This window comes from Semicossyphus pulcher, unplaced genomic scaffold, assembly GCF_022749685.1.
Source record: "Semicossyphus pulcher isolate SPU_LCO1_2020_fin unplaced genomic scaffold, fSemPul1.0.p SCAF_27, whole genome shotgun sequence".
In the NCBI taxonomy this organism is placed as follows: Eukaryota; Metazoa; Chordata; class Actinopteri; order Labriformes; family Labridae; genus Semicossyphus; species Semicossyphus pulcher.
Genome location: NW_027211701.1, coordinates 5,096,975 through 5,111,052, shown reverse-complemented (window position 1 = coordinate 5,111,052; position 14,078 = coordinate 5,096,975). Strand labels below are relative to the sequence as shown.

The 14,078-nt window shown below is 40.0% G+C and overlaps 3 protein-coding genes across 4 annotated transcripts; 1 reads left to right on the top strand and 2 right to left on the bottom strand.

Annotated features, from left to right (window-relative positions):
* Positions 1-642: 642 nt before the first annotated feature.
* On the bottom strand, positions 643-5,430 carry LOC138604871 (uncharacterized). The gene is made up of 7 exons (XM_069676900.1): positions 5,303-5,430; positions 5,080-5,216; positions 4,047-4,957; positions 3,303-3,962; positions 3,100-3,201; positions 2,884-2,978; positions 643-1,074 (listed from the first exon to the last, which is right to left on the bottom strand). The coding sequence occupies exons 3-7, from the start codon at positions 4,453-4,455 to the stop codon at positions 793-795; spliced, it is 1,548 nt and encodes a 515-aa protein (XP_069533001.1). The 5' UTR covers positions 4,456-4,957; positions 5,080-5,216; positions 5,303-5,430; the 3' UTR covers positions 643-792.
* Positions 5,431-5,484: 54 nt separating this feature from the next.
* On the bottom strand, positions 5,485-9,474 carry LOC138604784 (zinc finger CCCH domain-containing protein 8-like). Its single transcript, XM_069676772.1, has 5 exons — positions 9,061-9,474; positions 8,879-8,957; positions 7,256-7,609; positions 5,809-5,922; positions 5,485-5,667 (listed from the first exon to the last, which is right to left on the bottom strand). The coding sequence occupies exons 1-5, from the start codon at positions 9,141-9,143 to the stop codon at positions 5,485-5,487; spliced, it is 813 nt and encodes a 270-aa protein (XP_069532873.1). The 5' UTR covers positions 9,144-9,474.
* Positions 9,475-10,324: 850 nt separating this feature from the next.
* Positions 10,325-13,163, top strand: LOC138604975 (group XIIB secretory phospholipase A2-like protein). 2 transcript variants are annotated; one of them, XM_069677022.1, is made up of 4 exons: positions 10,325-10,595; positions 12,359-12,447; positions 12,607-12,772; positions 13,045-13,163. In XM_069677022.1, the coding sequence occupies exons 1-4, from the start codon at positions 10,325-10,327 to the stop codon at positions 13,161-13,163; spliced, it is 645 nt and encodes a 214-aa protein (XP_069533123.1). The 2 variants fall into 2 exon arrangements, with proteins under 2 accessions (XP_069533123.1, XP_069533124.1); XM_069677023.1 differs by lacking the exon at positions 12,359-12,447 and having other exon boundaries at positions 10,566-10,595.
* Positions 13,164-14,078: the final 915 nt, after the last annotated feature.

Genomic DNA, 14,078 nt, shown 5'->3' with positions numbered 1-14,078 from the left:
CTGACAAAATGGAAATGGAAAACTAGTTCACACAGAGCTGATTTAGGACCCTCATTGCCAGGTCAATCTCCCTGTATTTTGAAGTAAACAGGTACTTCTAAATCAGGTGTCTGATGTTTTATGTCCAAACAAATCCATTTTGTGTTCATATGAAAAATGCTAAATCATAACCAGTTATCTGAGGACACATAACAAAAAGAGCAGGTCTAGACCATACTCTTCGTTACATTATTCAAAGAGACCCAACATGAATCCACCATGAGCAGCACTTAGCAACTTTTGGCAGCAGTGGCAGAAAACCTTCCTTTTTACAAGGCAGAAACCTCGAGCAGAACCATGCTCATGTTGAACAGATGCGGGAGATGCAATATGCATATAGCAATGGTTGCTTTACCAGAGCTGAAGGAGGAAGCAACTGTAGCAAGTGAGTAAATCACAGCATAAATCTAAAGCGAGTAACATAAGACTGTTAAAGAAAGCAGGATGAGATATTTTTGTTAAAAATCACCACTTAAGAAAGTACAGGACAAAATCAGCAAAGATATAAGAGGTACAGCTTTGTCCACAGGGGGCGCCAAAATCAACACAAACCCAATGTTCCTCACAGGAGTTCCTCATGCTACAACAAAAAAAAACTGCAAACAATATTAAAAATATTTTATTGTGTAATGATTTTTTCAAAAAAAGTTTAACAATACACAAGATAAAGACTTAAAAACTCACAAATATGATGGAATACAAAAAGCTGAACTGATAAGCTAAATTGATTTCACAGCAAAATAATTCCAAACGTTAATGTCCAAAGTGGAAGTCTAAAGTCTTAAAAAGGTCCTTGAGTGGTGTTGTCCCCACGTTCCCATTAACACACTGTCGTTCCTGTGATGGGGTCTTCCGTCTTGGTTCAATGTGATGTTGCATCAGCGTATTTGATGGCAAGTAGTGTGTGCCAGAGTCTCTCACCTGAGGTTCAGTCATTCCTGGACGGCTGAGGGTCGACCCACCTGCTGCCTTTGAGGAGATGTGTGGAGTCTGAAGAGAGGGCTGCTGCTCTGTGATCTCCGTCGTCTGTGGAGTCTGAGGAGAAGATTACAAAGCGAGAAATACGGGAACTTTTAACAAATGTCTGATCAAGAGTCATTGTGTTGTTGCACTAAAACTATTAGACAAATCACTAAACAACTACTCAATCGATACATTTTACCGCCCACTATCGTCCACTAAGATTGTATTGAGTTTTTTGTCTGCCTGAGTCCATGTGATTGCAGCATTATTGTTCTGTGCCACAGAGCTCTGGTTTTGTCCAAGCACTGTTAAAACCGCATTAAAGAGCCAAACTGTTGCACTTGGTGACATGTTTTGACATAAGGATTAATCTGGGCACTGAAGTGTATTAAAGTCAATCCAACATACATCGTCCTGCTGCCATTAATGCTCTCTCAGCTTCAAATTAGTATTAGTGTTAGAGTAGAATCTGTAAATAGAGATTACGCAGGGACGTGGAATTCCGGGCAGGCAAAAGTTCTGGTTTCCGTTTGAGCTACGCTTGTAGTCCGAGTAATATTTACCAATCACGTATCAGCAGGCTGCGGCGTATGCAGGAAAAACAGTCCGTGTGGAGAGCAAAAGCAAGGCGGAACGTAGTCCGCCGTAATGACATCCCGGCTCCCATCAGCGTCATCTGACGATGATTTAGCTTCTTATTAATCTCTACAAACAGACATCTGCATGCTAACAGCTAACAATCTGTTCTAGATCTAAAATTTAACTTGAGATATATTCCCTTGATGCTGTGTCACGAAAGCGGCTCAGTGTTAAGATTTCCCGACTTCCTTGAATGCATCAGATCAATCCGACCTCTGTTCAACAAACGAGCATTTTAAAAGTTTTCTTCTACTCTTGAGGACAGACCTGACAAAGCTTGAATTTTTACTTCTTACAAATCTTCATCATGATGTTGAAATTTCAGAAAAGGTAAGACCCGTTAATAACAAGCAAATCACAAGAAAACGTCTCTCTTTCTGTAACAATGCAGCACGCGGAAAAGGAAGTCTTGACAGGAAGTCGATTATTGCTTACCGCCCAGCACGTTGACCGTTGTCCCCAGAGGCTAAATCATCTCAGACTATAGCCATGGGATCCGAGATTGGTTTTTGAGTAACCTTTGCTAAAAACACTACTCAGTGTTCTGGGGGAATATCTGAGATTTTTTATTACCAACACTAAGAGTGGCTGTTCTTAGACATTAGACATACACTTTGTGGTGCTTTGAGCTATATGCGTACTTGTTTACAAGATGTATAGCACGTATCACGTTAACATGCAAACCAGAATTCAGTTTCAATCCAACATAATTCTGTTAAGATAAGTGACCTGCTGGTGGTGACACATGACAACTCCCAGCATTACAAAAGTCAGTACAGTTTGTGTGAATCATTGCGTTATTGCATCAACACGTTAGGATAAGCCTATTAAGATTTTTGTGGCATTGAGCAAGTGTGCAGACTCTTCTTCTTTTTCTTGCTGCCGTTTTTTTGGATTGCCCTGCAACTACGTGATGTGCGCATAACAACCCTTCTTCAGTCTTGAATGCCTGTACATTGCTATACATTCAGTAATTGTTGTCATATTTCAGTGCATCAACACTGCCCAACTATGGAGCCATGTCGCTAGCGTGGCTGTAAATCCGACTGTACATTTGTTGTTTTTAAAGCTTCACATTGTCAGTAGGAAACATCTAGCTTGGGGAGGAAAGTCAGAAACAAGGCGTGACAATTTTGGGTGAGGCATGAGTGGAAAGACTTTGGATGGAGCTCAAAGAAGGTTTTTTAAAAAAGATGGAACGTCGCCATAACATGCTCAGCTCTCTTCCAGTTTCCTGCCTACCTTCAGCTTCTTCTTCCTTCTACCTGTCTTGTTACTCTTCAGCTGTTGCTCCTCAAAAACACACCCTGTGCTGTTTTTGTCCTTCCCTTCAGTTTCTGAAATATAATCAAATCCATAACAGGTAAGTGTCCAATTTTGCCAGTTTGATTCAAGTTCGATGTAATACATAAATGTTAATAAAAGACATCTTTAAACAGGAATAGATGAACTGCACACCTGGAGGGATGCTGATCTGAACACTGTCCTGTTGCTCTCCATCCTGGTGGTACGGGCTCAAGTGCTGAAACAAAGTCCTCAGAACCGACTTTGCAGCAACTTCTATGAAAGAACCAACACAATGAAAATGGCATTAAAAACATGTAGTCCACACCAGCAATTGACACCAGTTATCACAAGTAATGTGTGGCAGGTCTCCTTACCTTTGCAGGATAGTATGTCCGGCAGCAGCTGTTGGGCATGGGTTGTAGTTTGACTCTTCACACAAGGAGTTGGACATTTAGACTGCTCCCTGATAGAACTATATACAAGACCACAGGCGGGATTCACCCGCTGAATTTTACAATCAATTGAACTGCCTTCATTTCCTATTTCTGGATCAGGAGATACTTGAGGGGATCTTAGTGTATGAGAGATTTCTCTGACATCAGTTTTGACCCGACGTTTGAGAGGTGTCTCTAAATTAGCAGCTTTTCTTTTGGAGTTTGAAAAACAAGATGCAACATCAGTGAACCAGGCTGGCTTTTCTGAACCAAAGGAAGTCCTTGTATGATCTGGTTGAGATTGAATGCATGGGAGAGGAGCAGCACTGAGAGGAGCTGCAAAAAGGCTGACAAAGGACCGGGACGACTTTGGAGCAGGACAGGGTGACTGAATTAAGCCTTGAGGACGAGACAAACTTGTTACGGAGTCATCTTTAGGCAGCAGAGAGTCTGTGATGATAGAGTTTGCAAAGAGGCTGTTAAAGGGTTTTTTCATGGTCTTTTTAAATCCAACTGCCAAACCACCACCGTGTGGCATTTTACTGCTGACATCTGCTGTGGTTTCTTTGGAGTGCAGGTGGCTCTCAGTGGGCTGTTTTGCTGCAGGGTGAAGACTGACAGAGTCTGCAGAATCACTTGACTTGATGGAGCTGGAAATAGGTTCAGTAAGAACAGTAGCTTTACCTTTTAACTCTGTGAAACCTGAGGAGGGAAAATAAGGCTTAAAAGAGGCTTGTGAGTCAGATGTCAGACCACAGACATTTGGCCTTGACTGCAGAGGATGCTCAGAAGATGTTGAACATGAATACAAAGTTTTGTGTTGAGTGGGTCTCAGGTGTACAACGTCTTCACTTTTACAGTTTACAGAGTGCATAATATCTGTAGCCAGATGCTTGCTTCCTTTGATATCTCCTTTGCTGTTGAAGGAAGACTTCTGAGAATGCAACTCAAAATTGATTTCATGAACAGGTTTAAGGGATTCTTGCATATTCACAACTTGTGTCTTTGGATCCCTGGAGGCTAGAGCATGATTTGGGTAGGTCTTTGAAATCAGGCTGGTGTGCGCTTGGAGGGATGGCAGGCTCTTGAACATTTTTTCCTGGGAGTTCTTTCCTTCATTCCTGTTATTTACTGAATACCAGGCTTTTTTATTTTGTGTTTCTGAGTTTAGTAGAGGATCAGTGAGCTCTTTAAAGTACGTTTTTGGGGTAAATGATACAGTTTGTGCAGTAGGATGGGGAGGTGTTTCCACTGATTTAAAAGACCCGAGAACAGCTTCAACAGAGTAGGGAACCTGGCTTTGGTTTGCAGAGACTGGGGTGTGATCAGAAGAAGAGAGGGGAGCAGATTCTTGACTTCTTGGAGCTGTGAAGAAACTAGGGAAAGGTTTTGATAGTTGAGGTCCAAGCACTGCTTCAACTGAATAACAAACTAGTTCCTTCTGATTAAGGTTAGTTGAAGGAGGGCTGTTAGTTTGGGCAGCATCTGACTCATGTGGTGCAACAGCTTCCTCTATGTTTTCAGTCAGTTCTTCTGTTTGAGGTAACAAGGAATCCTTATCAGCATTTGTCTTTACGCTTTGGTAAAAGTTTGGCCTGAAAAACAAAAATAAAAAAGGTGAAGGTTAAAACTTAATGTCACAAAGAAAAATAAAGTATCAGAGAATTACACCAATATATTGTGAGAATCACAGGGATAGGTGTAAGTTTGTTCTAACCTTAGAGGTTGTAAGAGAATATCAGGAGTTTCATTTTCAACTACATTTTCTGACTCTTCTGTGTTCACTAGCTGTCCTGACGACTCTTGTTCAGCTTTCTTTGCAAGTTCATGAAGTTCACTCTCCCGTTTTAGAGCCTGGATGAGAAAGTAAACATGCTTTTGTTTTTAGCAAACAGAAATGCATATGAGACATTTTTATAACTGGACTTTTACAAACGCACCTCTTCCAGCAGTTTGCTTGTGATGTCATTTAGTGGCTCATGAGAAAACCTGCAATTTGCTCCTTGAGAACATTTTCCTTTTCTGTGAAAGAACTTGCAAGGAAAGGACTGTGCAGCTAAGTAAAGGAAACATTAGATTTTAAGAAGTTCGCAGTTTATAACAAACAGCAGTAAAACAATTTTTAACAGAATGCAATTAATTTAAGACGGGAAAGAAGTTTTAGATTGTCGCCTTTGAGCCAAAGGATATTGTGCATGTACGGGCAGCTCTCCCCTTTTGTGCAGGTTCCTTGGATGTAAAATTTGCAAGCTTCTTTAACAAGATCGTTGTAACCCTGAACGTGCTCCAGCTGGCACTCATCACCCTGCAGACAGGAGAGGGAAGAAAGCAACGTGAGGACACTGCAGTGACTTTTTTATTTCCTAAAAGTCACTTTGACTCTTTAATTTTAGTGTCTTATCACTTTAAAAAGATGTATTATAATATCTATAAAAACATGACATACCTTGATGCACTTTCCCCTAAAAAAATATCGACAAATTAAGCGACCATCCACCAACAAAGCATTTTGGTCCTTGAACTCCTGTGTCATGGACCTTGTAAATTTCACTTCAGAGTTCTAAGTGAAAAAAAACAAAGAAAAGGAAAGAGGAGAGCAGGCAAGAGGCATTTAATAAAATGAGACATCCAGGCTTCGGAGCATTTTAAGTGATGATTAAATTATGTGTGACACAGCTGCTTCATCTGCGTTTTATGTAATTTAGAACTCAGACAAGCATTTAAGTGATCATAAGAATTTATATTTTTTTGTAGCTTTGTGTGAAACCTCTTTTATAGGGAGGGGTGCAAAAAAATGCAACTTGTACACCTGTGCATCTTCACTCTAAACCACTCTAACAAGTCTTCTCACTCCTGGAGAAATTAAAAAAAAAAAAAAAAAAAAAAAGCCCAAGGTATGTTTGTTTTCTTATTTTTCCTAAGCAGGTTTCTGGCTGGTTCTTTCTGTTCTGTTGACAAAGGATAGTGGATTTTTCCTTTGTTAGTGACTTTCGGCAAACCAGCATAGTGGTGCATTACTGCCACCGACTGGACTGGGGTAGAACATAGAGAGTTTATTATGGGTAGAAAAAGAATGAAAAGAACTGCTTTCAATTAGGATATGGTTTTACTTGAAGAAGAGGAATCGTTCAGGATTGTAATGTCACAAGTTACTTACAGAATTAGTTTGCGCCACTCATCTCTGTTTCCTTTTTAGTTAATCAATTACAGGCTCAGATTTATGTTACTTTTTCTGCCAGGGGGCAGATAAGAGGCCATACTGTCATGTCAAATAAATGTCATGCAATTTTTTTTGCTACCTCCCAATAATTTCAAGAATATTTCCTCCAGTGTCAAAAGCGTTTTAGTCATGTGGCTGTTAATATATCATTTGAATTTTAAAAGAAACATTTTTGCCTTTATTTGGTCTGTATGAGGTTTAAAAGGCACAGAGGAAATATATGGAGATAAGAGAGTTTGGGATGATATGCTAAAACACACAGCAGATTTTAACAGGACATGCAAAAGGCCTCTCTGGGATCATGGCTACCCCTGTGGACAACACCTCTTATCTTAGCTGACTCTGTCTTGAAAATGTGTATGTAGTATTCTGTACTGAAAAGAAACCTCCTGCTGTCTTTAGACAGTCAAACATTAAACCAGCTGTGAATGTTTGCTGTGGAAAATGTACACAAAGGGTGTTTCAGCACCATGCAGTGTCCTGACCTAGAGGCAGAGGTGACAGGAATTAAAATTTACAATATATAATTACTACATATTGTTTGGATATTCTTTTTTGCTTTTGTACATCATAAGGAGGCATCAGTATTAATTCCAGTATTTCATGGCAGCTAAAAACTCCTCACGAGCTTTAAATTGCAACACTTATGAGGAATGATGTGTCTCTTGCTTACCTGCTTATCATTTCTATTCTTCCTGTAGTCTCCACCTTTTCTTGAAGTATGTCTTCCACCTCTATATGCAGGTCTCCCTCTATCCTTCTGTTGATGTTGATTACTCTGCCACTCCTTTTTCCACCCTTGTTGCTTGTTCAAGTTATGATTATGGATGGATTTGTTATTCTGACCTTTGTGAGACACGTTATGGTGCCCAGCTTTACCACTGTGGTTGTGTATCACATCTTTGTTGAAGCCAACACTTGAATGTTCTCTGTAAGTGTTCTGTATATGGTGTTTGGACTTGGAGTCATCATCTTTAAAGGATTGGGCATCATACGTTCTGGTTGTCTGATTTATGTAGCATTGCTTCTGTGGAAAGAAAATGCATACAAATTAAATGTCTGTTTGTATAGGAACATTTTAAGCAACTCTTCAAGATTTGCAGAGAGAATAGATACAAATCTGTGGTGTTCATACAAGCACCACTTACCCAAAATGATTTCATTTTGAATGACATTCTGTTGCAGGTAGATCTAGACTAGATGAATTCAGTTGAAATAACATTTAAATGGTCGTCTCACAAACAAGGCTTTGATTAAGCCATGAGTAGGCTTTAATGTGACTTCCCATAAACTAGGAAATTTAAGTGGCTTTCATGAACGTGGCTTAGTTAGTAAGAGACTATGGAGTCCTAGGGTAAGGTAAGTAAGCCTAAATTAGAACACCTGGGTCAAGCCTCATTAGGTTAAATGTGACCACATGCTGTTGGTCTAATGGTGCTCATAAAAACCCAGGGTTGAATGGAAAACACCATTACTGGTGTGAATCTGACAAAAAAATGGCAGAGGCAAAAATAATTTGTTCGAATAACTTTATTAACTATGAAAAAACTCCTACTAAAAAAAATTTGTCAAAACCATGCAGTTATGAGTAAAAGCCATAATACTGCCTAGTAACAATACTATGTAATTCAGCGCAAATGAAAAAGTAACAAGAACAGTACAACAACTTCAAGTGAGCTATCTTCATTATTAACAGTATTTCACATTTCTCATTCATATCACTTATACTGAAGAATATCTGCCTTTATAGACTCTGTGGAACAACCTTAAACTGGCTTTAAAAAGACAGTGCAGAGATCAGAAGAGAGCAGTTTAAAACTGGTGGTGGCCCGCCAAAAAAAAGACAAGACTGTGACTTCCTGTCTAGAACAGGGGTCTCCAACCCTGCTCCTGGAGAGCTACCTTCCTGCACGTTTTAGGTTTCTCCGCACTCTAACACACATGACTTGAATGATCTGCTCGTTATCAACCAACTGAAGCTTCTTAGCCCCTGGTCTAGAATAATAGAGCACCATCAACCTCTGGATGGTAAACCAGATGAACATTTCTACTGAGAACTGAGCAGAAATTATAAATATACCAAAGAAAGTAAATTGGTTACTTTATTTGGAAAATATATTTCACTGTCTTTGTCATTTTTTATTCTTTTTTCATTCTAAGGACCAAATGAGTTTATTTGTAGCTGTTGTGGGATTTATGTATTGAGAGAATAAAACGTTGCTCTAAGCATATCTACTGTCACCAAGCAGGATGCACAATGTAATCAAGTCAACATAAAGACTTGATTTCAACTCACCTTTTCATAAGGTCTTGTCTGCTCACCCTGGGCTTTCCTCTTTCTGGCCTTGCCTCTTTTGCAATTCCCAGTGTTGTTCCTATAAAACAAAAACTAGTTAGAAATGAGTTTGTAGATGATGGCCATCATAACAGAACTGCCCTTTGGAACACAAAGCAAACGGCTAACTATCGTTAAGATACCTGTGAGCGAAGACTGGTTGTACAGGGCTCTTAACATCTTCTTCGACAGCAGACAGTCTCGTGAATAAGTTTGCGAAAGCCATTTTATTTTGCTCGTAATTAATTATTATTTTCTCCTTGTAGAGAAAATGACAAAGCCATCTTGTCGAGGTGGTGACCACCCAGGTAGGAGATATTTAAATACGTTGAAAACAAAAAGTCATCTGGGATGTTCGTGATAATAAATGCAGCCTCGCGCACATATAACTAGAAAAAAATAACGCTCCTTTATTCTTCTTCGGGTATTAACTATGTCTACTGTATTTATTTATCTATAGTCTATCTCTCGGGGTCTGACATTCCAAAAAATACTCAGTTTCTGTAACGGTCCCTTAAACTGTGATTCACATGGCTCTGCATACATCACTTCATCGTTTCCCTCTTCTTCCGTGTTTGAGACAAACGTCACAGCTTCTTCTTCTTTTTCTCTTTCAGGACGCTGGAGTTTTAATGGCGGTTGGCAGCCAAAAGGTGCATTACCGCCCCCTACTGGGCTGGACAAACGCTATCAGTCTTGCATCCAAATGTTATAGCAAATGCACTGACAGTTTAGTACGAAGTTACAGGAAAATAATGAAACAAATAAGCTGTATGATGAAAATATCAATTAATCAAACAATAAAAAAGACTTTCACACAGATACAAGCCTTGCCAGCCTCAGAAAATCTATATCTGAAACATCACGAAACATGCTTTTTTGATACACACACACACACACACACACACACACACACACACACACACACACAAGGATGATGCTATCGCTGTGTAACAATTCCCATCACCCATCAGGTTTCAATAAAAGAATGGCACCAGGTATTCACATTAATTTGCTCCCACTGACAGACCTTGTAGATTAATTAACTGACTTTAAAAATCAGGCAGCAGTGCACAGAGGAGATGGTCTCTAATCCACTCTATCCAGTTTGATATACTCTTTGTTACCATCATCAGAGATGAAGTGTTAAATTAATGGTATTAAAATCTAATTGAAAGCTCTTGGCTGATCATTGATCGAACACTATGCCTCTAATCAATCAGTAAGAATGATAAAAGCTCAAACATGACGAGATAGAAGCTGGACTTTGATCCTCCACATACAAGGCCGTCCCTGCGTCTGGCTCAAAGTCCAGGTCACGCAGACAGTTTCAGTATTGCCTCTGTGAGTGTGTCTGTGTTTCCCTTCAGTCTCAGAGCTTTAACTGTTTTCAGACTGGGCTACATGATGACCCGTTTGGCCCTTCTTGCTTCCCTCCTGCTCCTGTTAGGCCTGTGTATCCACAGTGTGGTCAGTCAGGAGGCCGAGGACCCAGCAGCAGCACCACCACCACCACCACCGGGCCCAGCCTCTGATGGCACACAGGCAGAGGAAGGGGACGGGGAGTGGGGACTTCACTCCCTGAGAGGAGGCTTTGAATCAGCCGGCAGCTACTTTGACTCCATGTTGGAGTTCATGGGCGGACGTGATGGAGTCTGCCAGTACCACTGTCGATATGGTAAGCCTGGTTTATGGTCAGGATAATACCGACATTGACCTTTTATCAGCTAGTTTGGAGCATGATAAATCTTTTTGATTCCTCTTTTCTTTCTGTTATATGTTGGAGTAGCCTATAATTGTAATTGTAGGGATATTATGTTTCACAGTTACCCCCTTAACACTGATTACCTGCAATGAAATACTGCCGGCATTCATCATAAAAGTTTAGGTTGTCAAGGGAGGGCTGTGAAGTCCTTGTTTATGTTCTTGGGGGAAACTCAAAATACCTTCTTTTTTCTAATAAGAATTGTCACTTTTATGGGTATTAAATATTTCCAGGAAGCCTTTTAATTGCCATGTTTTTCACATTAAGAATCTTATTTCGAATGCAGTTTAAACTGTCCCAGACCAATATCTGATTTTTGAGACCCATATCTAATTTAGAGGGGAAAATGTCACATATTTTGGTTGCTGATATAGGAATGATTTACACCTTTTCTATATGAATTATACACTGATTTTGTGCAAGTTAGTCTATGCAAAGGTACTCAGATGAATGCTTTCTTTAACGAATAGCTAACTAACAATATTAAACAATACTAGATATTGTCAGCCACTGAAGAACCAAACTATGGAGTTTGAGCATGCTCAAACTAGTGATGACATAATTTCTGATCCACCCCAAGCATTGTTTTCTGCATTATATTATCAGTTAGAAAAAACAAACATATCACGTATCATGTATCTGTTATCTGCCCATATCTGCCATATATATATATAAATATGGTTGGGCTTTACTATCACATGTTGACATCTGTTTGTTTTTTTTACTATAAGTTTCAAAAGTATAATCTAGCACCAGAACCTTATCAAAATAATAAAATAAACTAATTATTTTATTTAACAAATTTATTTAAATATTCTTATTGTAAAGGATTTATCCACATTATTACTAACAGATTAAAAATTAAGTGTGCTCTTCTTTTGTTTTTTTTTAAAATTAGCAGCTATGGTAACTGACAGTATGAAAAACACCTTCATATTGCACGAGAAGATTAAAGCTGTTGAACTCTGGAAGTTGCCAGTATACAACTAAAACGCTCTGATACTTAACACATACTAGGATGTACCTCTCCTGGTACTTATCATCTTTGTTATCACTTGGAAGAGTGCCTGGACATGGACTGTGACCCAGCATGATAGGAGAGATTTCATGTGGTGACTGGGGAATGTGTCAAATATCATTCTGAATACTTTTTTTATCAATAGAAAAATGATTGAAGGTGTTTTTTCTTTACCTTGACATGCTTCGACTGCTGTCTTCCAGCAGTCTTCCTAATCATTCTGAATGCTTATGTAACCTTTGTGCAGTTAAATGGACTGCACTTATATAGCGCTTTTCTAGTCTTTGCAACCACTCAAAGCTGCTTTTACACCACATATCACATTCACCCATTCACACACACATTCATACACTGATGGCAGAGGCTGCTACCTAAAATGCTCAACTGTCAATCAGTTATCACATTCATACCCGTTGGCTATGCCACCAGGAGCAATTTGGAGTTCAGTGTCTTGCCCAAGGACACTTCGACATGTAGCCTGAGGGAGCCGGGGATCAAACCTCCGACCTTCCAATTGAAAGACGACCGACTCTACCACTGAGCCACAGCCGCCCCACAGTTTATAATTTAAACCCACATGGATGTCAAACAGAGGCCAGCACACTTAAGCAACAGGCTTGTTGTGAAACATGATATCTTGCTTTGTTCCCCCTCTCAGGTAAAGATCCCATTCCTCGTCCAGGCTTCCAGATGCCAGAACCTAATGGATGCAGCTCCTACTTCTTCGGTCTTCCTGTTCCAGAGGCCGTATGTTTATTCTGGCTACTCAGGAATAATTTATGTATATTAATAGAACTTAAAAATATAAACTAAGAAGCTCAGAGGAGTTCAGAAAGGAATCAGGATTTGAGGGGAAACCCCCCACAGATGCATACACACACATTAATCCCCTTTGTTGTGCTCCAGATGGACATGGGCATCCCCGCCATGACCAAGTGTTGCAACCAGCTGGATATGTGTTACGACACCTGCGGCTCCAACAAGTACCGCTGCGACTCCAAGTTCCGCTGGTGCCTCCACAGCATCTGCTCCGACCTCAAGAAGAGTCTCGGCTTTGTGTCCAAAGTTGAAGGTTGGTAACTTTTCATCCTTTATTTCATCCAGGGCAGGGTTATTGAGCACATTACCAATTTTTAGCACCATTCTGCCTAAACTTTACCTTTAAGAATAGTAGGAGGGAATTGCCTAAGTGCTTACACCTGTCAAGTACTAATAATACAATGTAAAATGAAAATAACTGCAGCCTGAGTAAATCTCAGATTACAGGAAAATGCCAAGTATGACCTTATTTTGTCTCTGTACTGACTGACTGTCCTGTTGGTTTCTGTCACTTCCTCTCCTCAGCATGTGAAACAGTAGCAGACACCTTGTTCAACACAGTGTGGACTCTGGGCTGCAGACCCTACATGAACAGCCAGAGAGCAGCATGCTACTGTCAAGGAGAGGAGAAGGATGAACTGTAGACTAACACATGAACATCTCACCTATTTATGTCAGTATGACCCTGGGCAACATATCAGATGATGGAGCTCTGAGTTAAGGTGTTGCAGACACTGCTGTGTGACTACTTGAGTAATTTATTTGGAAGTTGGTTTGGTTCTGTTCAATGAAATGATTTTACTTTGAAAAATAAATTGGATGTCATTGTCAAAAGTTCATCTGGACTCTACCGCAGGCCAAAACTGTGCTTGTTTGACTTGATGTGCATCAATGTTGTTTGTAGTGTTAACACCAGTATCATGGGTAATAGCAATGAGGTGTGAACTCTACATCACAATGCAGAGATAACCTCATGTGTTTCAGACTTTCAGACTAAGAGTGTTATCATGTTTATATATTAAATATTATTGACACATATATGAATGTAATTGATTCATTGCATGGTATGGCATGGAAATAACTTTGTTATCAGGATTATTTTTATACACAGTATGTCTTCACAGGGCTGCACAGTGGTGCAATGGTAAGCGCAGTCGTTTGCATGTTCTCCCAGTGCATGTGTTGGTTCCCTCTGGGTACTCTGGCTTCCTCCCACAGTCCAAAGACATGCTTCTTAGGTTAATTGGTGACTCTAAATTGTCCGTTGGTGTGAGTGTGAGACACTAATTAACCTAATGAGCATGTCTTTGGACTGTGGGAGGAAGCTGGAGTACCCAGAGGGAGAACATGCAAACTCTCTACAGAAAGTACGAATCAGGATTCAAACCAGGAACCTTCGAGCTGTGAGGCGACAGCGCTAACCTCTGCACCACCATGCAGCTCAGGCCCTGTCTATCTAATTCATATAGTTTTTGAGGCATCTCTATTTATCTCAGTTGATTATAGAGCCAGACAGATGGATATTCTGACCTGTTGGTGGCACTAAAACAAAAGTCAGA

Coding starts and splice junctions, on each gene's coding strand:
- LOC138604975 (XM_069677022.1), top strand. CDS start 10,325: ATGACCCGTTTGGCCCTTCTTGCTTCCCTCCTGCTCCTGTTAGGCCTG. Junction 10,596..12,358: donor CCAGTACCACTGTCGATATG/GTAAGCCTGGTT, acceptor TCCCCCTCTCAG/GTAAAGATCCCATTCCTCGT. Junction 12,448..12,606: donor GTCTTCCTGTTCCAGAGGCC/GTATGTTTATTC, acceptor GTTGTGCTCCAG/ATGGACATGGGCATCCCCGC.
- LOC138604784 (XM_069676772.1), bottom strand. CDS start 9,143: ATGGCTTTCGCAAACTTATTCACGAGACTGTCTGCTGTCGAAGAAGAT. Junction 8,958..9,060: donor CAACCAGTCTTCGCTCACAG/GTATCTTAACGA, acceptor TTTGTTTTATAG/GAACAACACTGGGAATTGCA. Junction 7,610..8,878: donor AGACAAGACCTTATGAAAAG/GTGAGTTGAAAT, acceptor TTCTTTCCACAG/AAGCAATGCTACATAAATCA.
- LOC138604871 (XM_069676900.1), bottom strand. CDS start 4,455: ATGTTCAAGAGCCTGCCATCCCTCCAAGCGCACACCAGCCTGATTTCA. Junction 2,979..3,099: donor TCAGATCAGCATCCCTCCAG/GTGTGCAGTTCA, acceptor ATTATATTTCAG/AAACTGAAGGGAAGGACAAA. Junction 1,075..2,883: donor GAAGGAAGAAGAAGCTGAAG/GTAGGCAGGAAA, acceptor TCTTCTCCTCAG/ACTCCACAGACGACGGAGAT.